The sequence below is a fragment of the Falco biarmicus genome, chromosome 12 (assembly GCF_023638135.1).
Source record: "Falco biarmicus isolate bFalBia1 chromosome 12, bFalBia1.pri, whole genome shotgun sequence".
Lineage (NCBI taxonomy): Eukaryota > Metazoa > Chordata > Aves > Falconiformes > Falconidae > Falco > Falco biarmicus.
In genome coordinates, this window is record NC_079299.1 from 28341417 (window position 1) to 28359107 (window position 17691).

The window sequence follows — 17691 nt, forward strand, 5'->3', positions numbered from 1 at the left end:
AAAAGTCCCTCTTGTTGCCCTTTACAGAGGTTTGATTTGCAAGTTTAAAAATCAAACTGACACTTACGTCTCTTGAACAAATACCCAACCTTCAAAAAAAAATGCTCTGAGCATTATAAATAAATTTTTTCATGAATATGAGAACAACAATTCTATAAATAGCTATTCTTCACAGAATTGCTTCAAGACATTGTTTTTACAGACAACAGTAGGAAACTGAAGGAGGTCTTAGTGCCAAACATATTAGAAGTGAAATAAACTCTTCAATCAGCTCTGGCTTTCCATTTATTATTACAAAGTTTGCTGTTATTTTTCTGGTTTGGTGTAAATTAGTCATAGCCTTCAACTTCTGAGGGTATTCACTTTGCTTCTTCGGGCAGTAATTTAACAACTCTGGTCTGTCATCAGACGAACCTGCTATTACCCATCACAACCTTGTACAAGCACAAGCAAAGGCAGGATTTTTATTTTAACTCCGTAATATGATTTCTAAATACACTGACTCAAAACTGTGCTCCACCTCCTCTAAAATGCAAACATAGCAAGATAGATATGATCTAATGTAATAGCAAATTGCCTATTCAGTTTGCACATTTAATGGTTGCTACCTCCTCGAGGAATTTTTACACTGGTAACTAAAAACACAAAATCACCAGGAACTCCTGGAAAACAGCTATGCAACTGGTAAACCAGGTTTCCATAGCCAGAATACTACGTGTTTAGTCATTTTGGCATATACTCCAACACAAGGCCAAAGCTCAAGCACTACCAAGTTCTAACACCATTCTCAACAGGGAACTGGTAAAAGCACTTACTTAAGTACTTGAAAATTCACCTGTAAAAAAAGGGAGGAACTCGTTCACTTCCTAGTTTTGATACCATATTTTGCTGTAACAACTGCAACAATAATTTTCTAATATATGTCTGATATGGTATATGAAACAAACTGCACCCAATCGCTCAGGGTACCAATACTCTTTCAGGCCAGTGCAGCTCCACAGTCTCCAACAGCTGGAAACATGACAGTGCTGATTTCAAGGGGCGACACGGATGTGAAACTGGAGTAACAGCAATGATTCAGGCCATGAGCTTTCCCAAGAGCTCCCCAGCCATAACGGTGATCTAAGCATATCAGAATGTTTTTAAAGAAAGTAAGTGTCCAGCGAGGATTAGTAAGAACTTAGTGACGTGGCCCACCACGCATCGCCAGGGAGCATGCAGCAGTTCAGGAGGAAGAATTCCAAGGGAGCTCTGGCCTCTGGGAATTCTGGATCTGCTGTGCACCACAGCCAAAACCCTCAGTGCACAGAAGGCAAGGTAACCATGAACCACAACAGCATCCCAAAGATCCTTGCCTGCAAACCAGGACAATTATACACCTCACTGTCCATCTCATAATTAGCACGGCTGGAATTTACCAAACCTTCCATGCATCTCCCCATGGCCTGTGCACCAGGGAAAAGCCACAGGATTGTTGTATTTGCTCCCCAGAAGAGCAGAGGAACATGCATTGATGCAATACTTGTCTGGTGTGCCAGGACTGGCATGCAAAGCCTCCTGACTCCTGCCCATTACACCACAGACAACAGAAAGAACCATTACAGAGCACAAAGCTTTTCTCTTACCTTATTTTGATCTGTCCAGTAAAAGAAAAATCCCTGTGGGTCTGTTCTGAGAATAATTGGAGTCACAACAGTGGAGTCCTGGAAGAAAAAGAGGATAAACAGAAAATCCATGTCAACACACAGAACACATAATTATGCATAAGCTGCTTTGCCACCCATGTTAATGAATTGCAACATCTAGAAATTACCCTGAAGGTATCACTAGCAAGATGTCACTAAAAAGAATTTAGTATCACCTGCCTAATCTCCATTTTTCTGACATAACGTATTTCCATTACTGAGAAGACAGCGCTAAATAACTCCAGGCTTGTCGACACATGGAATTACTCCAGAAAAGCTGGAAGTTGAAGTTAAACAGACATAACACACTAACCGTGAAACTAGAGCCCACACAGCAAAGTACTATAGTTATCAGAAGTCCACTGCCCACCCTAACCCAAATTAACCTTCTGATACAGACAAGAGCTAAATGCCTATAATAAGCTTTGCTTTAACAAAGACTGAATTTGCCTAGAAAACCCGGAGTAGCACCCACTACATTAAGACTTTTGTCAATTACTTTCCATTAGTATTTTTCAATTTTTTCTACAGTCAAACTACAAACATTTTCGTAATGGGAGTATGTGTATTCCACCCCACCTCACAATCAGTTGAAAACCTGTCTACTATGGTAACATCCATAGCTCAGGTCACTTAAAACCAAGCACATTTGTAAGTACAATAAGTAAGGCAGCCTAGTTACCTACATATCTGTGCCTTCTGACTGACCGCAGGTACCTGACTTGAGAGATCCAAGCACTAACCGAAGCCTTTTCCACAGGTAGGCATACACTATACCTCTCGCCCATCAGGATTCCCTGGTACCTAACTGTAATTGACATCAGTGCAGCCTGGTCCTAATAGGATTTCTTCTCCATTTCCTCTACTATATTTCACGACATCTGTAAAAAATGCTGTTGTCTTGAGACCTCTACCTGTTTGCCAAACTCGATTGAAAAGTTATGGAGGGAGCACAGAAAGGAGGAGGAAGCCAGGCAGACCAGAAAAAATGCCTGAGTCTTACCTCCACAGGAATCCAGGCTAAACACACAATTCCTCCTCAAAAAAAGGTTGCGTATTTCTGTTACAGTGTTACAAGTATTTTACAGCTGTAGCATTCACCTATTTCAAAAGCAGCAATGTGTGAGGTCAGTTTGTATTGCTTTAAGCAAATAAATGGGTTCCAATAGGTTCAAATGTAAATCAAATATATTCAAGTGTGGGGTTTTTTTAAGTGCAAATAAAGTCGATGAGCGACATTATCATAAATAAATAAAAACTAACTTATGCAAGTGCCATTTCTGATGCAAGAAAATAACACTTGTTTACATTATATCACCAATACAGTCCTTTGTGATGGAATACAGAACTCTCAGCAACGGGCATTCATGAAACAGGGAGGCTGAATTATTCCCAGTTTACAGCTAGAAAAAGCAAGACCCAGAGAAGCTAAGTGACAGGCCCAGTACTGGTCAGAAGCCTGCAGGGAAACAAGTAGAAGAATAAAATTAAGTCAAGCATGAAGCATATTTTTATCCACCACAGAAATACAAATAGAAGAGCAAGTTCTGAACTAAGAAGAAATACAAGATCAAACCCTTAAATGAGTGTAAAAGTTCCCTTTGTAATTGGAAGATCTGGACTGAGGATTAACTGTGCCACAGGTACACCAATACCCAAACAGGTATCACGTAAGCTTTCAGAGGCTGGGAACAAGTGCAGCTGAACCAATGCCCAGCAGTGCTATGGGAACATCCTAGCTGGGATCTGAGCTCGTTCACAAAATGCCACCAATGTTTTTTTCCCTTCATTACAAGAAAAGTGTTGTATGCACTTCCCCTAAGGGAACAGACATACAAAATTTGTATCATCTATTTTTTCCCATGTTTCTCCATAACTTCTTGCATTTTGTACACCTGAGAGTCGGGTATTGTTTGAGTGCAACAGGCAAATTTATGTTTTAAAATATGCTAGGCCCTGAAGAGATGCTGACTGGCTGTCTATATCCACAAGCTCCTACAAAAGTATTCTTAAACCTCTGCCATTCAAAAAGAGAAAGAAAAAAAAAAAAAACCTGCTCTGGAGATAACACTCTCCTTTTTTAGCTTATTTCATTATGTCCCATGCATCCTGTATGTAAACATGTAAAATGAGGAAAGAAAAAGACTTAAGTGTCATGCTTTTGGATGAGATACACACCTTTTATGGCGGGCCGGGGCGGAGAGGTGTGGAGAAGGAAGCAATGGGTAACAGGCAAGTGTGAAGCAATTATGTCTGGAATTGATCAATTTTGCTGGTTAATCATTTCAAATCAGTTGTTTCAACCCAAAAGCTGTTTGGATTTGCCTTTGCTGATGATGAACAGCTATGAAAGTAATAATTTCACTGATGCAGGTTGTAAAACATTGACTATAATCAGACTCAAAAAGAGCAAAGGATGAGTGGAGTCTTCAATACCTATTAGGTGACATAAAGGAAACCTCATCATGACAGGGATGATGAGTCTTAATTTAAGATCCTCTGTGCTCCAGGAAGTTGGTTGTAGGGGATTTTTTTAATCAAAAAAGAGGCTGTTGTACATTATGCCTCTTTTCTAAGTTAACTACCCTACTCTGACATTAAGCATAGCACAATCAACGTGCTTATTAACACGACAACCCCATGCTGTATACAAATGTAGGACCTGAGAAAAATGTCACAGGTGTTAGGAACTCTTCCACACAGCAGCAGCAATAAAAGTCACATGCACAATGTATTATATATTCTGCAAGCCACGAAAAGCCATATTCCTTAGCACTGAAGGAATGGAAATAAACTTCTCTAGTCCGCTCCGCAAGTCCTTCTCCCCACCCCACATTAATGCGGAGCCCTTTGTTACATGGAACAGGTCTGTTGCTTTTCTCCTGCTCTCCAGTCAGGGCTTGCAAGGCAGGCAACAATCAAAAAGATACACGAAAAACCCTTTATACAATATACATACAAGAAGAGCAGTTCAAGGCTCTGAAATAGAAACTTGTTTCAATTTACAATTGCCTGGTACATTTATTTACAAAAACTATTGTACTCTATGGGAATATCTGTGGTTTATTACCTAGAAGACACACCTGCAGTCATTCATGAGAGCATCTTGAAGCCCACTAATTTAATTTCCACACCCAAAAGAGCTGACCTATCTCATAACTCTCCTGAAAAGATTTATCAACTACATAAAACCCCGAAGGAAAGGGTAACAGACAGGACACAACAGATAAAAAGCAGGGGGCAGGGAGGGGGAGACATGGAACCCCAAACAAAACTTGAAGGGCAAGGAAATAGGAAACAGACACTTATTTGTTCTCTAATCCTCTCAGATCCAAAACATGAGAATAAAACAGAGGGGAGGAAAAAATGTCAGTGTTGTACATCTCTAAAGCTGACAGGTTTGGAAATTAACACATAAATATCTAGTAGGGGCATAGCTCTTATGATCCTCTGGATGTCAACAAAGCAAGCAGCTCTTCAGGTAAGAGCCCCAGATTCTTGGAACACTTCGAAGGATATAAAAAAAAAAAAAAAAAACAAAAACGAGGAGGAGGAGGTGACCAAGGGAAAAATCAGCTGTAACCAGAAAATGGAGAGGAAGGAGAAAAAGGAAGTGTCCCAGTCAATGATGCAAATGATTGTGGGTTATCAGGCTTTTTAAATGCCACCCATGGGTGTTCGTGCCAAGCTGTGGCTTGGTTTCCAACAGATTGCTATTGCAAATTCCTTGAATAAAAGAAACTTAGAGTGGCCCTAACCTGGTAGTCTCAGCATGCTGCATATCATACCAGTCTAAACTTCAGTGAATATTTTTTCTAAAGGGCTTTTAATTTCACCTTTAAAAGCCCCCCACCTTTTTAATTTGTTGACTTTGGGACAATTCTCTACTTTCCTCCAATCCCACAGCCTCAAATGAGTAATGTGGTTGTTCTATACTTACTCCATTAAGTTGCCTCCTAATTGGCTGTACAATCTCAGATTCTGCATTAGCAATATACTTTATTTTATACTTCTAAACAAAGAGGCTTCAATTTTAGGCCCACAAAGTGCCACAGAGAACTTTGGGGTCCTTACCAACCAGGCACAGCAAAACACCGGCATAAAAGATCAATGGACAAATCCATATTTAAGTGCCCACCAGGTAACCATTTCAAGGTTTGATTTTAAGTGTGGGTCCCATAGACTGCATCTAACATTAGCAAACAAAAGTGCCACCTCCATATTAATACTACTGACTAACAAAGACTATTATACAAAGCCAAACAGTAAAGAGGGTGGAAACTTTGGTTTAGTTACTTTCCAACCATATGCCCCTACTTCCAAATCCTCAGAGCACCCCCACAACCAGACTACACATCCAGCCACAAAAGACAGCCTTCTGCCCTACCCCTCAACCATCACTGGGAAGACCTGAAGAGACGCGAGGTGAGAAAGAACCGCTACACAGCAGGGCGCACCGCTCTGCCACCTACGTCCCAGGCTTTGGCCCTTGCTCCCAGAACTTTCTGTACTTCATTCAGTATGTATTAAAACAAGGGCGTAACACTATTGACACTCTGTTTTGTGCCAAGCACAGTTCAATGTTAAAATCATCAGAGAATAACACAGGCTGGGACTAGCGTGCCTGCAATGCAAATATCGGGTCAATCCTGCCATAGATGAAAAATTCCTACAGGGGAATGAAAATCTACATGTGCTTTGTCAACTAGCAAGACCAAGAGTCAGATGAGTATGCATTTTAATAAATCATACACAGATAATGATGTTTCTTAGAAGCAGCTGCAGTCAAAATTCACATCAACAGATTTTAAAAAGGAAAGCAGACCAGCCTTTATCTTCAGCTCTTACAACAGATGGGGCTCACAGCACCGCCTTATTAAGCCAAACCGTTGTTTCCTAGTTTTGCCTCAGGTTTTTAGAGACATTGAACATCCCCAAATATAACCTGACAACTTTTACACACATCATTATTTCATTTGCTTGAACCTTCTCCTGAAAAATTTCTGCCAAAATGCTTCCAAACACAAAGCTAAGAAATACAGATTGTTTCTGGCAGAGGCAAAATATTCTGCAACTTTTCTTTCACTTTGGCAAAAGGGCTTGAATGCTGGGTGAGCAAGGATGTAAGGCTGCAGAGAAGGTGTGGGGAGAGTCCCTGCAAAGGATTTTCTTGCCACCCCACAAGCCAGGGGGATTATAGGCATGGGGGAGTCAAGAAGGAGCAAAGGAGAAGGAACAGAAAAAACACAGTTTACACATGGGCAGCAGATATATTAGCTGTTATAATACCATAATACACTGGGCATACTCAGACTGAAACTAAGCAGGATTAGCCAAACAATTAGCACTATGAATTACTTCAGGCTGACAGCTGAACCATGAGTGAGAGAGAGACAGTACCCATCCCCCAGGTTTGCCATGAACCCCTGAAATAATCCAGAAAAGTAAAGATACCCTCTTTTACTGAAGGCAGAAGAACCCAATCTGCTGTGTAAAGGAATAAAGGAACAGATTGCAAAAAGGAACTATTGGAGAAGGTGCAATAAGTGCTGGAGTTTGGAACCAGGACAAATAAAAAAAAAAAAAAAAAAAAAAAAAAAAAGAATTGAGTTTGCAGGACCCATAAAATGAAACTCCACTTATTCAATAGGAACATCCAGGAAAATATTCTTCACTACGAGACTGGTCAAACCATGGAGGAACTTCGGTGATGGCATGACAGGACAGAAGGCATCATTCTGCTAATTAAAGACTAACTTCCTGCAAGTTTAAGAGAGCCACCCTGAGCAGAACTTGTTTCTCAGAAGCAGACTACCCTGCCTCGTCTATCAGGATCTCCACACTCTTGGGCTAATTATAGCCTTACCACACGTAGTCTTGATTTGTCTGCAAGAGTCCTTGTTTGTTGCAGATGCTGCTAAGTATGCGATCACGAAAAAAAAGGAATGAAGGGAGAACTCTATAGCAGAAGTAGCCAAATGCCAACCAGGAAAACTTTTATCTCCACTGCAGAGTTCTTACATGATGCCAAACAAATCTTTTAAACCAGTCTGCTCATGGGCATAAATGCTGTATTCTGATTTTGAGGGGATACTGGAACTGTATTTCATAGAATCATAGAATGGTTCGGGTTGGAAGGGACCTTAAAGATAATCTAGATTCCACTCCACTGCCACGGGCCAGGTTGCTCCAAGCCCCATCCAGCCTGGCCTTGAACACTTCCAGTGATGGGGCAGCCACAGCTTCTCTGTACAGCCTGTGCCAGTGCCTCACCATCCTCACAGTGACAAATTTCTTCCTAATATCTAATGTAAATCTACCCTCTTCAGTTTAAAGCCATACCCCCTTGGCCTGTCACTACATGCCCTCGTCACAAGTCCCTCTCCAGTTTTCCTGTAGGCCCCCTTTAGGTACTGGAAGGCCACATTCCATTTTCTAATTTTCAGATACACTGAGCCCCAATTCATCCGAAATCACTGGGGAGGCATTCTGAACATCTGACTGTATGGTGCTATGCAATCTGAAAATTAGGTCCAACGTCTCTAATCGCAGATTAAAAATTAGTAGGTTTTTATGTTGGGCTCTTCATTTGGACCTGCATACCTAGAATTGAGAACACATTTTGTCATCTAATGGGTCTTTTGAAAATAAATTGAAAAATGCTTATGAAGCATTTACTTTACAGTAGATAAAAGACTCCATAGTGATGAGTTAGTTCTCTATTTCAATACAGCCTTTGGTAAAAAAAAAAAAAAAGGTCTTGAGCATTCAAATATTAAAGTGAAAAAGCCTACAGTGCACAACTTGAATTCACTGGTAGCTTCCCTTTCACAAAGAATTCCTTATTTCCTTAAGAGTTGTTTTCTGGTTTTCAGTTTCCCTAGTATCTACCAATACTCCAAAGGGCTCAGATGCTACAATAACACAGATGTTATATCTGACTTAAACATGTAAAGTCTTCACCACATCTTCCAAGGTAGGCACCTAACCATTCTGCAGGGGATCCAAATCTTTTTTCGTCCCAGACTAAGTTAGCAAGAGCTTTCCAATGGAGATAACCAGGTTCAGGCTTTCCCCTTTACTAAAGGTTAACTGCTGAGAAATTTTAAACTCAATCTGACTACTCTCCTTTATTGCAAAAGGCCGAAACCACAACTTCTACTCATTTAGATAAAATATTTTTTATATAGCGCAGAGCTGATACTTGTGCACTACAGAAAGATTAGCAAAAAAGAAAAACACAACAAAAACTCTAGAATGCTGGACTAACTTCTCTCCAGACTGAAAACATTCAAAAAAATAAACTCTTTTCAGTTTATCATTTTATTTTTATACACACAGAACAATGGTTGTTCATTTTTCATGGCTTCAGCAACCTACTGTAGTCAAGACTTGTGCAGAGTTTAAAAACAAAAGAAAAAAGGCAGGGAAAAAAAACAAGTTACTTGAGCATCAGCATCTTAAAATCACTTCTGAAAATGTCCAGGTTTTTTCTTTGTTTGATCTCAACTTATCCATAATAATGATACTCTGATGTTATATTTACTGGTAAAGCTAAAGGAGATTTATCTCATACTCTTGAAAGTCTTCTTTAAAAGCTTCTAAACAAAGAAGTCTGAAAACTTTACATAGACTCACCATCTGAGCTCAAAAATGTATTATAAAGATGAAGAGATGCTCTAAGAGAAAGGCATTAAAACAGAATTTAAAAGACCTAGGTTCACTTTTGCTGCTCACTGGAACACCTGGTGAAGTGCTGTATCGACTAAACAACGCTACCTCTCAGGAGGTTTGTTTCAGTAGCTAAATATTAGGAAAAAAATATATGACTATAAAATTGGAATGATATCTCTTCGTTTATTTAGGTAGAGTTACATTTACTTACTGATACAGTTAACCTGCAAGTAAAAGTAAACAATGTATGCCAGAGAGAGACCAGTCAAATTCTTTATGCAAAGTATGTATTATCACTAGGGAAGAGAAGAAAGCCTTTAAGCAGGAACTGAAAACAAATCTATTTTTTAATATACCCCATCATACTAACTTGCTTCAGCGTGCCAATTACTGCTCTTAGAAAATATCAGTTCAGCTGTGCTCTAGCTGTTGAGCTATTTGTTAACTCAGTTACATCTTATCTTGTTCCCACTACAGGCCAGAGAAAAATAAAGGAAAAACAAAGACAGCCAAGGCAGGTTTCAACCCCTTCAGACGTCAGATCAGTCCTGAGAGAAGTTGCCCTTTAGACTCAGGTTTCATTAACCTTCTCAGCTAGCAACACATTCTGCTACATTAAGTTTTACCCCCTACAAAAAAGCCTCGCCTGTGGGCTTAACTGCATTCTTTTTATTTATGTATTATTAAACTGTTTTAAAACTCTCATTGGGAAGAGCTATTATAACCTGGGTTTCACTACAGCAAAGCGGATGAAGTCAGTTCTTCTTTAAGCCCTCCCTCTCTCTCACAGCTATTGCTTCTCTCTAAGAATAATGAAAGTGCATCTGTTCAAATACCAGACCAGTACTTATGACACCCAGTCTCCTTCCAGTAGTAAGGGAGAAGTGATTATAAAGGCCCAACTGAAGGCAGCACGAAGAAACATTGAAGAAGCAAGTGCTCAGCCAACTAGCATCTTAAAGCAGACACACATACATCCACAGAACAAATATCTAAGCCATGAGTCACTTTTATCTTTCACCTATTCAAATGTCAGCTATTTCTATTCAGTGCCTTGTGAATCCAATCTACACATCAAGAACAAGAGTTAATTCTAAAATTTGTTTTCCAACCTGTAATACTGTTACAGAATAAAACAGAAACTTCATGAGGAAAAGAAGAATTTGTGAATAGACGGTATTAGGCATTGCATAGTGTAAACAATATTATATCCAAACCCAATGCACGAAAGTATGTCTTGTCTTGCAAAGCCAGAACTTTTTAATTGATCCTAACTCTATCCCAATTTAGAAACTGAAGACAATCCACAGAGGAAATGGAATTTCAAGCCTCTTGAGTTGCTTGCCTTCTGCCTGCCTGCATAAGATCTTGAGTGGTTGATGTAACCTCTTCCTCTCCTCTCAAAGCTCAGGCAAGGTGTTTCTCTATCTGAATGGATCATCATCACAGGGCTGGCAGGCACAGGATGAGGCTTATTACTGCTGTCCCTCAGAGAGGAGGTCCATATAACATCAGTACTACACCTGCTTATTAGCAGCCTCAGAATTAATAATTAGGCACAGAGCAACTAGAATCTCAGGACGAGAAGTTCATGGGTGGATCGGTTTTTAAGTCTGTATCACTACAGCTTTTGCCAGACGGCTCTGCACAGCAAGCTGCAGCATCCTTCTAAAATCTGGCAATTACATTCTTTAACAACTGTTACTCTATACACCATGAAATTCCTTACACGCCTCTCATGCTCTGGTTTAAATCCTTCCAGCATTCCCATTAAAAAAAAAAAAAAAACCCACCACAAAAAAACAGCACACACACAAAAAACCCCCCACACATTACTTTTCAGTGGTTTATAACTCAGCTGGAAAAATTTTGCTTTGGGCTGAAACTTAGTACAAGTCATAGGCATTCCCCAAAAACACCCTTTTGCTTTATGAAATGTAAAGCAAAGTCAATAGAGCCATCTTTGAACTGTAGAACAAAACAGCAGGGAAGTGTACTACAAGGGCATGCTTTGGACAGGAACGAATGCTGCCCTAGTGCACAGGCAATGAGGAAGAACTGATCCCGTTCTCACTCAGAAACAGTAAATGGAAAATAGTGCATAATAAACATCAGTATGTGAGCCTCACTTGCCGAACAGCCCCGTTAGCACAGCAGAGCCAAAGTACTCATTATGGTCAATTTTATTTTACTGTTACATTTTGTAGTTTACTATTTCTCATTACAGCCTATTGTTTCACTAGAGAGTTTGTGCATGCCTATTTACATGACAGACCACAGAGGTTCAGATTAATAACAATCATTTTTAAAAACCTTTCAAGCAGATTAATTTGATAGAAAACAAAGGCTCTGAAGTGGTTACTGGCTACTCAGTGGCAAATACTTTTCAAAGTCTCCAAACACGCATTCGTCTAAAGACCTTCTTACAGCCAAAGTGCCAAATCTTTAATGCCTTAAGATCTTTGATTTTGCGGGGCTTCCACTTCTGAGCAGAAACACTGTGGGCAAGACAACAGGGCTGGAGGGTGGGAAATACATTCATATACACACAATGCATGGTCAACAATGAGTTAATGCTAGTACTCTTCATCACAGTGTGTAGCTTAACATGTATCAACTTTCACAAGGTTGCTAATGAAAGCGCTCACTGAACACAACAGGACTCCTTCTCATCTCAGTCACACATTCCAGGTAATACCTGTATATCACTGTAACACCTTTAACCCGAAATGCACATCTTTTGCCAGAATTTAGCTATATTTTATTAACTGAAGCCTTCAGGTTTAAAGTTGAAAATCTTTTTCCCAATTAGTCTGTATCGGACAAGTTATCCACTGAACATCCACTGTGCATGGAGAACACCTCTTCTCCTTCAAATTCTATGTCTGCAATAAACTACTCGGGAAATAGCAAAAACCTAATAATTCTATACTGCTGCCCGATTGCTTGGACTTTTAGTCTGGAGGCTTAAATCTTTGTTAGCTTGGCCTCTGCAAATACCTGTGGAAATTTCTTGGTAACTTACCAAAAACAAAACAATAACTGTAATGACAAGGCTGAGGTTATGCTGCCTTTTCCTATACTAAGGAAAATACCAACCGAAGGAAAACATTTCTCAGGCAAGTCATTCAAGCTTAGTTCCTGAACATGAATAACCAGTGTCAAGCCAATGTTTACTACTGCGGACAAGGTCAGGTTGCTGAGCTTATTTAAAATGTATTGGCTTCTTACTGTAAATAAAATTTCACTCTACAAGTTGTTCATTCTTTTGGTGTTCTTCCTCTCCTTGAGAGTGTTTATCACAGGTTTATAGAGCTCAGGCTCACACATTTGCCTGCTGGACAGGCTGAAAGCAACGGCAAAACAGCGATACGTAATAAGACAAGAACAGTTGTTAGACACAAACTTCTTTCTCCCTCTCTCTCTGTTGTCCCTCCAGTTGTTGCTGTGGATGTCTTTAGCACAGCTGAATTTGCAGCAAAAATACAAGAGCTGTGTTAAGGCTCTCAAAATGAGTTATCCTCACATTCTCACAAATTCTTCTGACATTCAGCCTGCCTGCCTTCTTTCCCAACCACAGCTCACGTCCCATTATGCCCCTCCATCTCCAGACACTACTCGCAGACAGACTTTTTGAGGCAACCGCTCCTCTACATGCAAGTGAAACGCAATCACCCAACGTTGTATTGTGGGAGTTGGGCTAGCAGAGGACTCATTTTTTCTGCTTCCTTCTCAGGCTTACTTTTGCGCTCTGCAAGAAAGGAAGGCTAAACAGAGAAAAGCTACCTTTCTTTGAAACAGTCCCAGGCATCACCTGCAAGTGAAGAAAGAAATCCCAGCTGCTTACAGCTGTGCTACCAAAGGTGAAGTGAAAGCCACGCTCCTCTCCTATGTAAGGCAATACAAGTGTAAAGGGTTGTGAAGCAGCAAGTGGTAAGGTAAGGGGAAAGCGGATGTCATTTTGAGGCAAGTCTCATGCCCTAATGAGCCAAGAAAGAAGAGTGCCTTTTGCAGAGGAAGGAAAATGAGCGGGGGGACCCCAACGGCACTCCCTGGGAGAACAGGTCCAGGGCTCGAAAAGTCCCCCCGAAAGACTGACAACGGGAAGGGCAGGAGCCAGAAGGAAGGAGAGAGAATCGGAGGAGGGAACAGGAGATGGCAGAAGACAGATAGGGAACAGGTTGAAACAACTAGTTAGGATGACAGAGGCGGAAAGGCGCACAATAAAACAAGGGAGGCAGGAGAGGAAGAGGCTCGCGGAAGGAGCCAGCCCAACACAGTCCGCACCGGCCAAGCGAAGTGAGCCGGGAGAACCTTCGGAGAAAGTTTGCCCGGCAGACGGCCGGCGGCTTAACAACGCCTCTTGCCTCGGGCTCCGCAGGGCGCGCGCCCAGCCCCGGCGGGGACGCCCCCAACCGCGCCGCCCCGCACCTGCCCCCCACACCGGGCGAGAGCGCACGGCGCCCCGCGGACCGGCCCACCGCGGCTTCCCGCTGGCGGGCAGAGCGGGGCCGGCCCGGCGGCGGCCCCGGGCGGCCGCAACATGTGTGCCGGAGCACGCCCGCCCGATCGATGCGCCCTGCGCGTTGCATAACCCCGCCGTGCCCCCGCCGCCCTGCCCCGTGTGGGGCACGGCCGGGGGAAGCAGGGGAGGCGCGGGGGGAGCTTACTCACATCGTCCCACTTTACGAATTTGATGCCTTTCTTCAGCGTGTCAGAGACGCAGACGGGCTTGAGCTGGAGAGCGTGCACCCCTGGCTGTGCCCCGGCCATCTGCACCGCATTGACGCGCTCCCCTCCGGAACGGAGAAGCCGCGGGAGGCGGCCGCCTCGGGAGGGACGCCGGAAACGGTCCCCGGAGAGAGGCCGGCAGCCGCGCTCGGCTCGGCGCGCCGGGAGCGGGCAGCGCAGCGGCTGCCCAGGCGGCGAGGGCGAGAGGCTTCACTGCCGCCCGCGGAGGGACCTGGCGCGGCAGCGGCCGGGGCGAGCCATGCAGCGGCACATCCTCTATATACAGCCGGCTCGCCACGCACGCACACGCCGCCCGCTCCCTCGCACACACACGCACGCACGCAGGGGCACGGAGCGCGCGGCGCTGCCCGCTCCGCTCCCTCCCTCCCGCCCCTCCTCCCTCGCCGCCAGGCTCGGCCCCCGAGGTTCCCCCGCGCCGAGGTCAGCGCGCCGCGCCGGCGGCACTACGGCGCCACCTGCCGGCCGCGGCTGGCGCGGCAACCGCCGCGGGGCCGGGCGCGCCGGGCCTCGGGCTCCTCTCGGCCGGGGGCGGGGGGCACTCCGGCCGGGGACCTTCCCCGGGGCTTTCGCTTTCCCCCGGCTGGTCCCGGGCCACCAGCGCCCAGCAGCTGCCTTCCTCGAAGCGCGGTCCGGGTCAGCCCTCTCGGCCCGCCCGGAGCGCGGAGGACAACGGGGACTCGCTTGGACGTGCACGGCGGGCGAGGCAGGACGCCCTGGCCTCCGCTAATGCACCGTGTCACGCCTGAGAAGGGGGCACAGGTGAGTGTCTGTGTCTCTTGTCCGGCTGAGAGAAGTAGCCCACCCGTGGTACCTGTGGCCAGCGTCAGGCTTCAGAAGGGGTGAGCACACGGGATGCCGAGTGCAATTTCAAGAAGTGGTTATGGCACAGGCAGAGTGGAAGGGCACCACTTAGCCTGCAAAGTGATGAACAGGATGCCAAAAGAGGAAAGGTTCTTAAAGAGAGTGGCGCATACACTTTCCACCAAAGCTTCATGCTTTCAGTACACAGAAATTGCTTTACAAAAGCTTTTTGCTCTCACAAGACAGAGGGGCTTTCTTAGAACAAAGGGACATGACTTTAATTCAGTTTTAGGCACACTAAATTCAAAAGGCATAAAGATGGCAAAAAGTCCTCTTGCCCAGCAAAATCTCAAGTCCAGGGTTTTTAAGGAAAGGTTTTTGAAGAACAGTTATATGTGCTCCACAAATAACCTTCTCTGTCAGAGCCCCTGTGCAGTTGTAGCAGAGATAAAGCATCAGATGACACAGCACATGAGACTTCTAATTTCTCTGTAGAGGTTTGCAATTGACCCTTATGATTTAGGGGCAGCAGGCCAAACTTCTACTATAGACAAAGCAAACGATGTAGAAAGAATGTCTTCGAAGAAAAATTGATTTTGTTTCAGAGGAATGACATTTCAAAAAATTACTAGGTAAAAATATATACAATCTGAGTGGGGAGGTGTTCTCTTTTTGATTAAAAAGCTACAAAACTGGCATATTGGACTCCCAACTTGTTCTTAATGATAGCTACAGAATTGTTAAAGTTCTTCCTCTGGGCCTCTTCCAAATCCTTCTCCTCCTTCAATAAGAAACTTTTCATTGCCTTTAGCGGGACCTGAATCTGCTCCTTTACAATAGTCCATGCAGGCAGCGTACATGTTCCAAGGCGAATTAATCCATTCAATCTATTTTTTGTTCTTATCAACCTGCCATGCCAATGATGGTGTCACATCAGTCAGGATGCAAGTCTGCTCTCTCACTGCTGTGCTTTCATCCCTGTTCATTTGCCATAACTTAAAGAAACAACAAAATCTGGGTTTGATCGTGCTGATGTAGATTTTGATTGAATTGATGCAGGATTGCTCTACGATGGGGTAAGGGAGAGAGATTTTCACAACTGCCTTTTCATCCCAGCATATAATATACAAATTAATAATATTTAGATCCTCCAGAAAATAAAAGCCAAGAGCACTGATGCTACAGTACTTGTCTGTGATCCCATCGACATTTGTGTTCACAGCAGTCTGCTGAAATCAATGGTTTGGAAGGTGTCAAACTGCCATGGATGGTGGCACCTCTGTGGTAGTTTTCTCAACAAGCCCACAATACATTTCACTTGGCCTAGCCTTCTGTACAGTCTTTGTTAGGGAAAGACGATTGCAAATCACGATGATACGTAGACTCCTAGCAGTGTGTTGGTCTGAACATGGAAGAGGTGATCCTACAGATCAGTATAGGCTCTGATACTGATATCGGGTATTTCAGATATCAAGTATTGTTTAGAGCAATTTTGTGGCTTTTCAGACTTAAGTATTTTAATCTGATGGTATTTGGCTGAAGAGAAATATCCCTTTTATATGGCAGATATCTAATGGATTTTGCATCACAAGGAAGAAGCAGCACAAAAGGAAATGCCATTACAACTGTGCCTTTTAAACAATTCTGGAAAGTGCTTATGATTCAGCCTCTGCTGAAATCCTGGGCTCAGTGAAATCAGTGAGAATTTAGTTTCAAACCAGACAGTTAGCTTATGTGTTAGCGCTGTTGCTTAATTAGCATCTGCTCCAGCTAAGAATACATTGCTTGGTATGTAGTACATACTGCAAATACTTAAATTCAGTACATGTGTAAATTCAAGCTTTCTTTTGCACAAAGCATGGGATCAGTGGTCTGGAAACCGGCTACATTCAGCAGGATCACTACACTCAGAAGGAATAGGAGTATCTTATCATTAGATGATTGGACCACGTCCGGCAAGAGAAGAACCAGACAGCTTTCTCCAAATGTGCAGAAAGCCTCATCTAAAGTATTATGCGTATCTTCTATTTCTTCTTGACTCAGCCCCTTTTAGTCCCAAGAAATTAAAGAAAAGATGTATTGTTAGAAACAAACCCAGCAGTGGGCTTATTCAAGTAATTAAAAATTGTACATCTCAGATGTGATACATGCTGGTCTTACATTGCTTTAAGAACTGACTTGTTGATATTTTCATTTCTGTAGATTCAAAAATCTCAGCCTTGACAGTAAAATGATTGCCTTGTGTAAATGATACAAGTTATTTGAATGCAATATACCTGTGAAGCATTAATTTTTATGTAAGGTGCTTAGGCACCAGTATTTAATTTCCAGGGTAATAAACTGGAATACACAGTATGTTTTAGATACACGTGTGGAAATGTGTGTAGACAAACAGGAGAAAGGAGCAATAACCGATTTAAATAACAGATGGCACTGATCAAAGTCAGGTCAAAAAATACACCAAAAGCTATACTGAAAGACTATATCAAAGGATGAAACAATAAATGCATGAAAAATAAAATTTACGCTTTTAAATTTAATTTCAGATGAATATATACATGAAATATTTCAGTGTCAGATGCTAACCTGAATTTATTTGTTTAAGTCTACATTTTGAAAAGAAGCAGTGGCCTCTGCCTGGAAAATGCTTCAATGCAACAGTGCACTTCACATTCTAAGAGTTAAACATAAGTGGCAGTGTTTGGAGGATCTGGGATTAAAGATAAACTCAACTTCACCAGAAGTATATCATCCTAATTGCATTTTAAATTGGGCCAAA

The 17691-nt window shown here is 42.7% G+C and overlaps 1 protein-coding gene across 4 annotated transcripts in view; it reads right to left on the reverse strand.

Annotated features, from left to right (window-relative positions):
• PLCB1 (phospholipase C beta 1) overlaps nucleotides 1-14455 on the reverse strand; it is a 401106-nt gene extending 386651 nt beyond the window's left edge. For all 4 annotated transcript variants that reach the window (XM_056357294.1, XM_056357293.1, XM_056357295.1 and 1 more), the window contains exons 1-2: nucleotides 14034-14455; nucleotides 1626-1703 (exon numbers count right to left, since the gene is read on the reverse strand). In XM_056357294.1, coding sequence (XP_056213269.1) covers nucleotides 1626-1703; nucleotides 14034-14132 — 177 coding nt within the window. In that variant the 5' untranslated portion in view covers nucleotides 14133-14455. The remainder of the gene's footprint in view (nucleotides 1-1625; nucleotides 1704-14033) is intronic.
• Between the last annotated feature and the right edge of the window lie 3236 nt (nucleotides 14456-17691).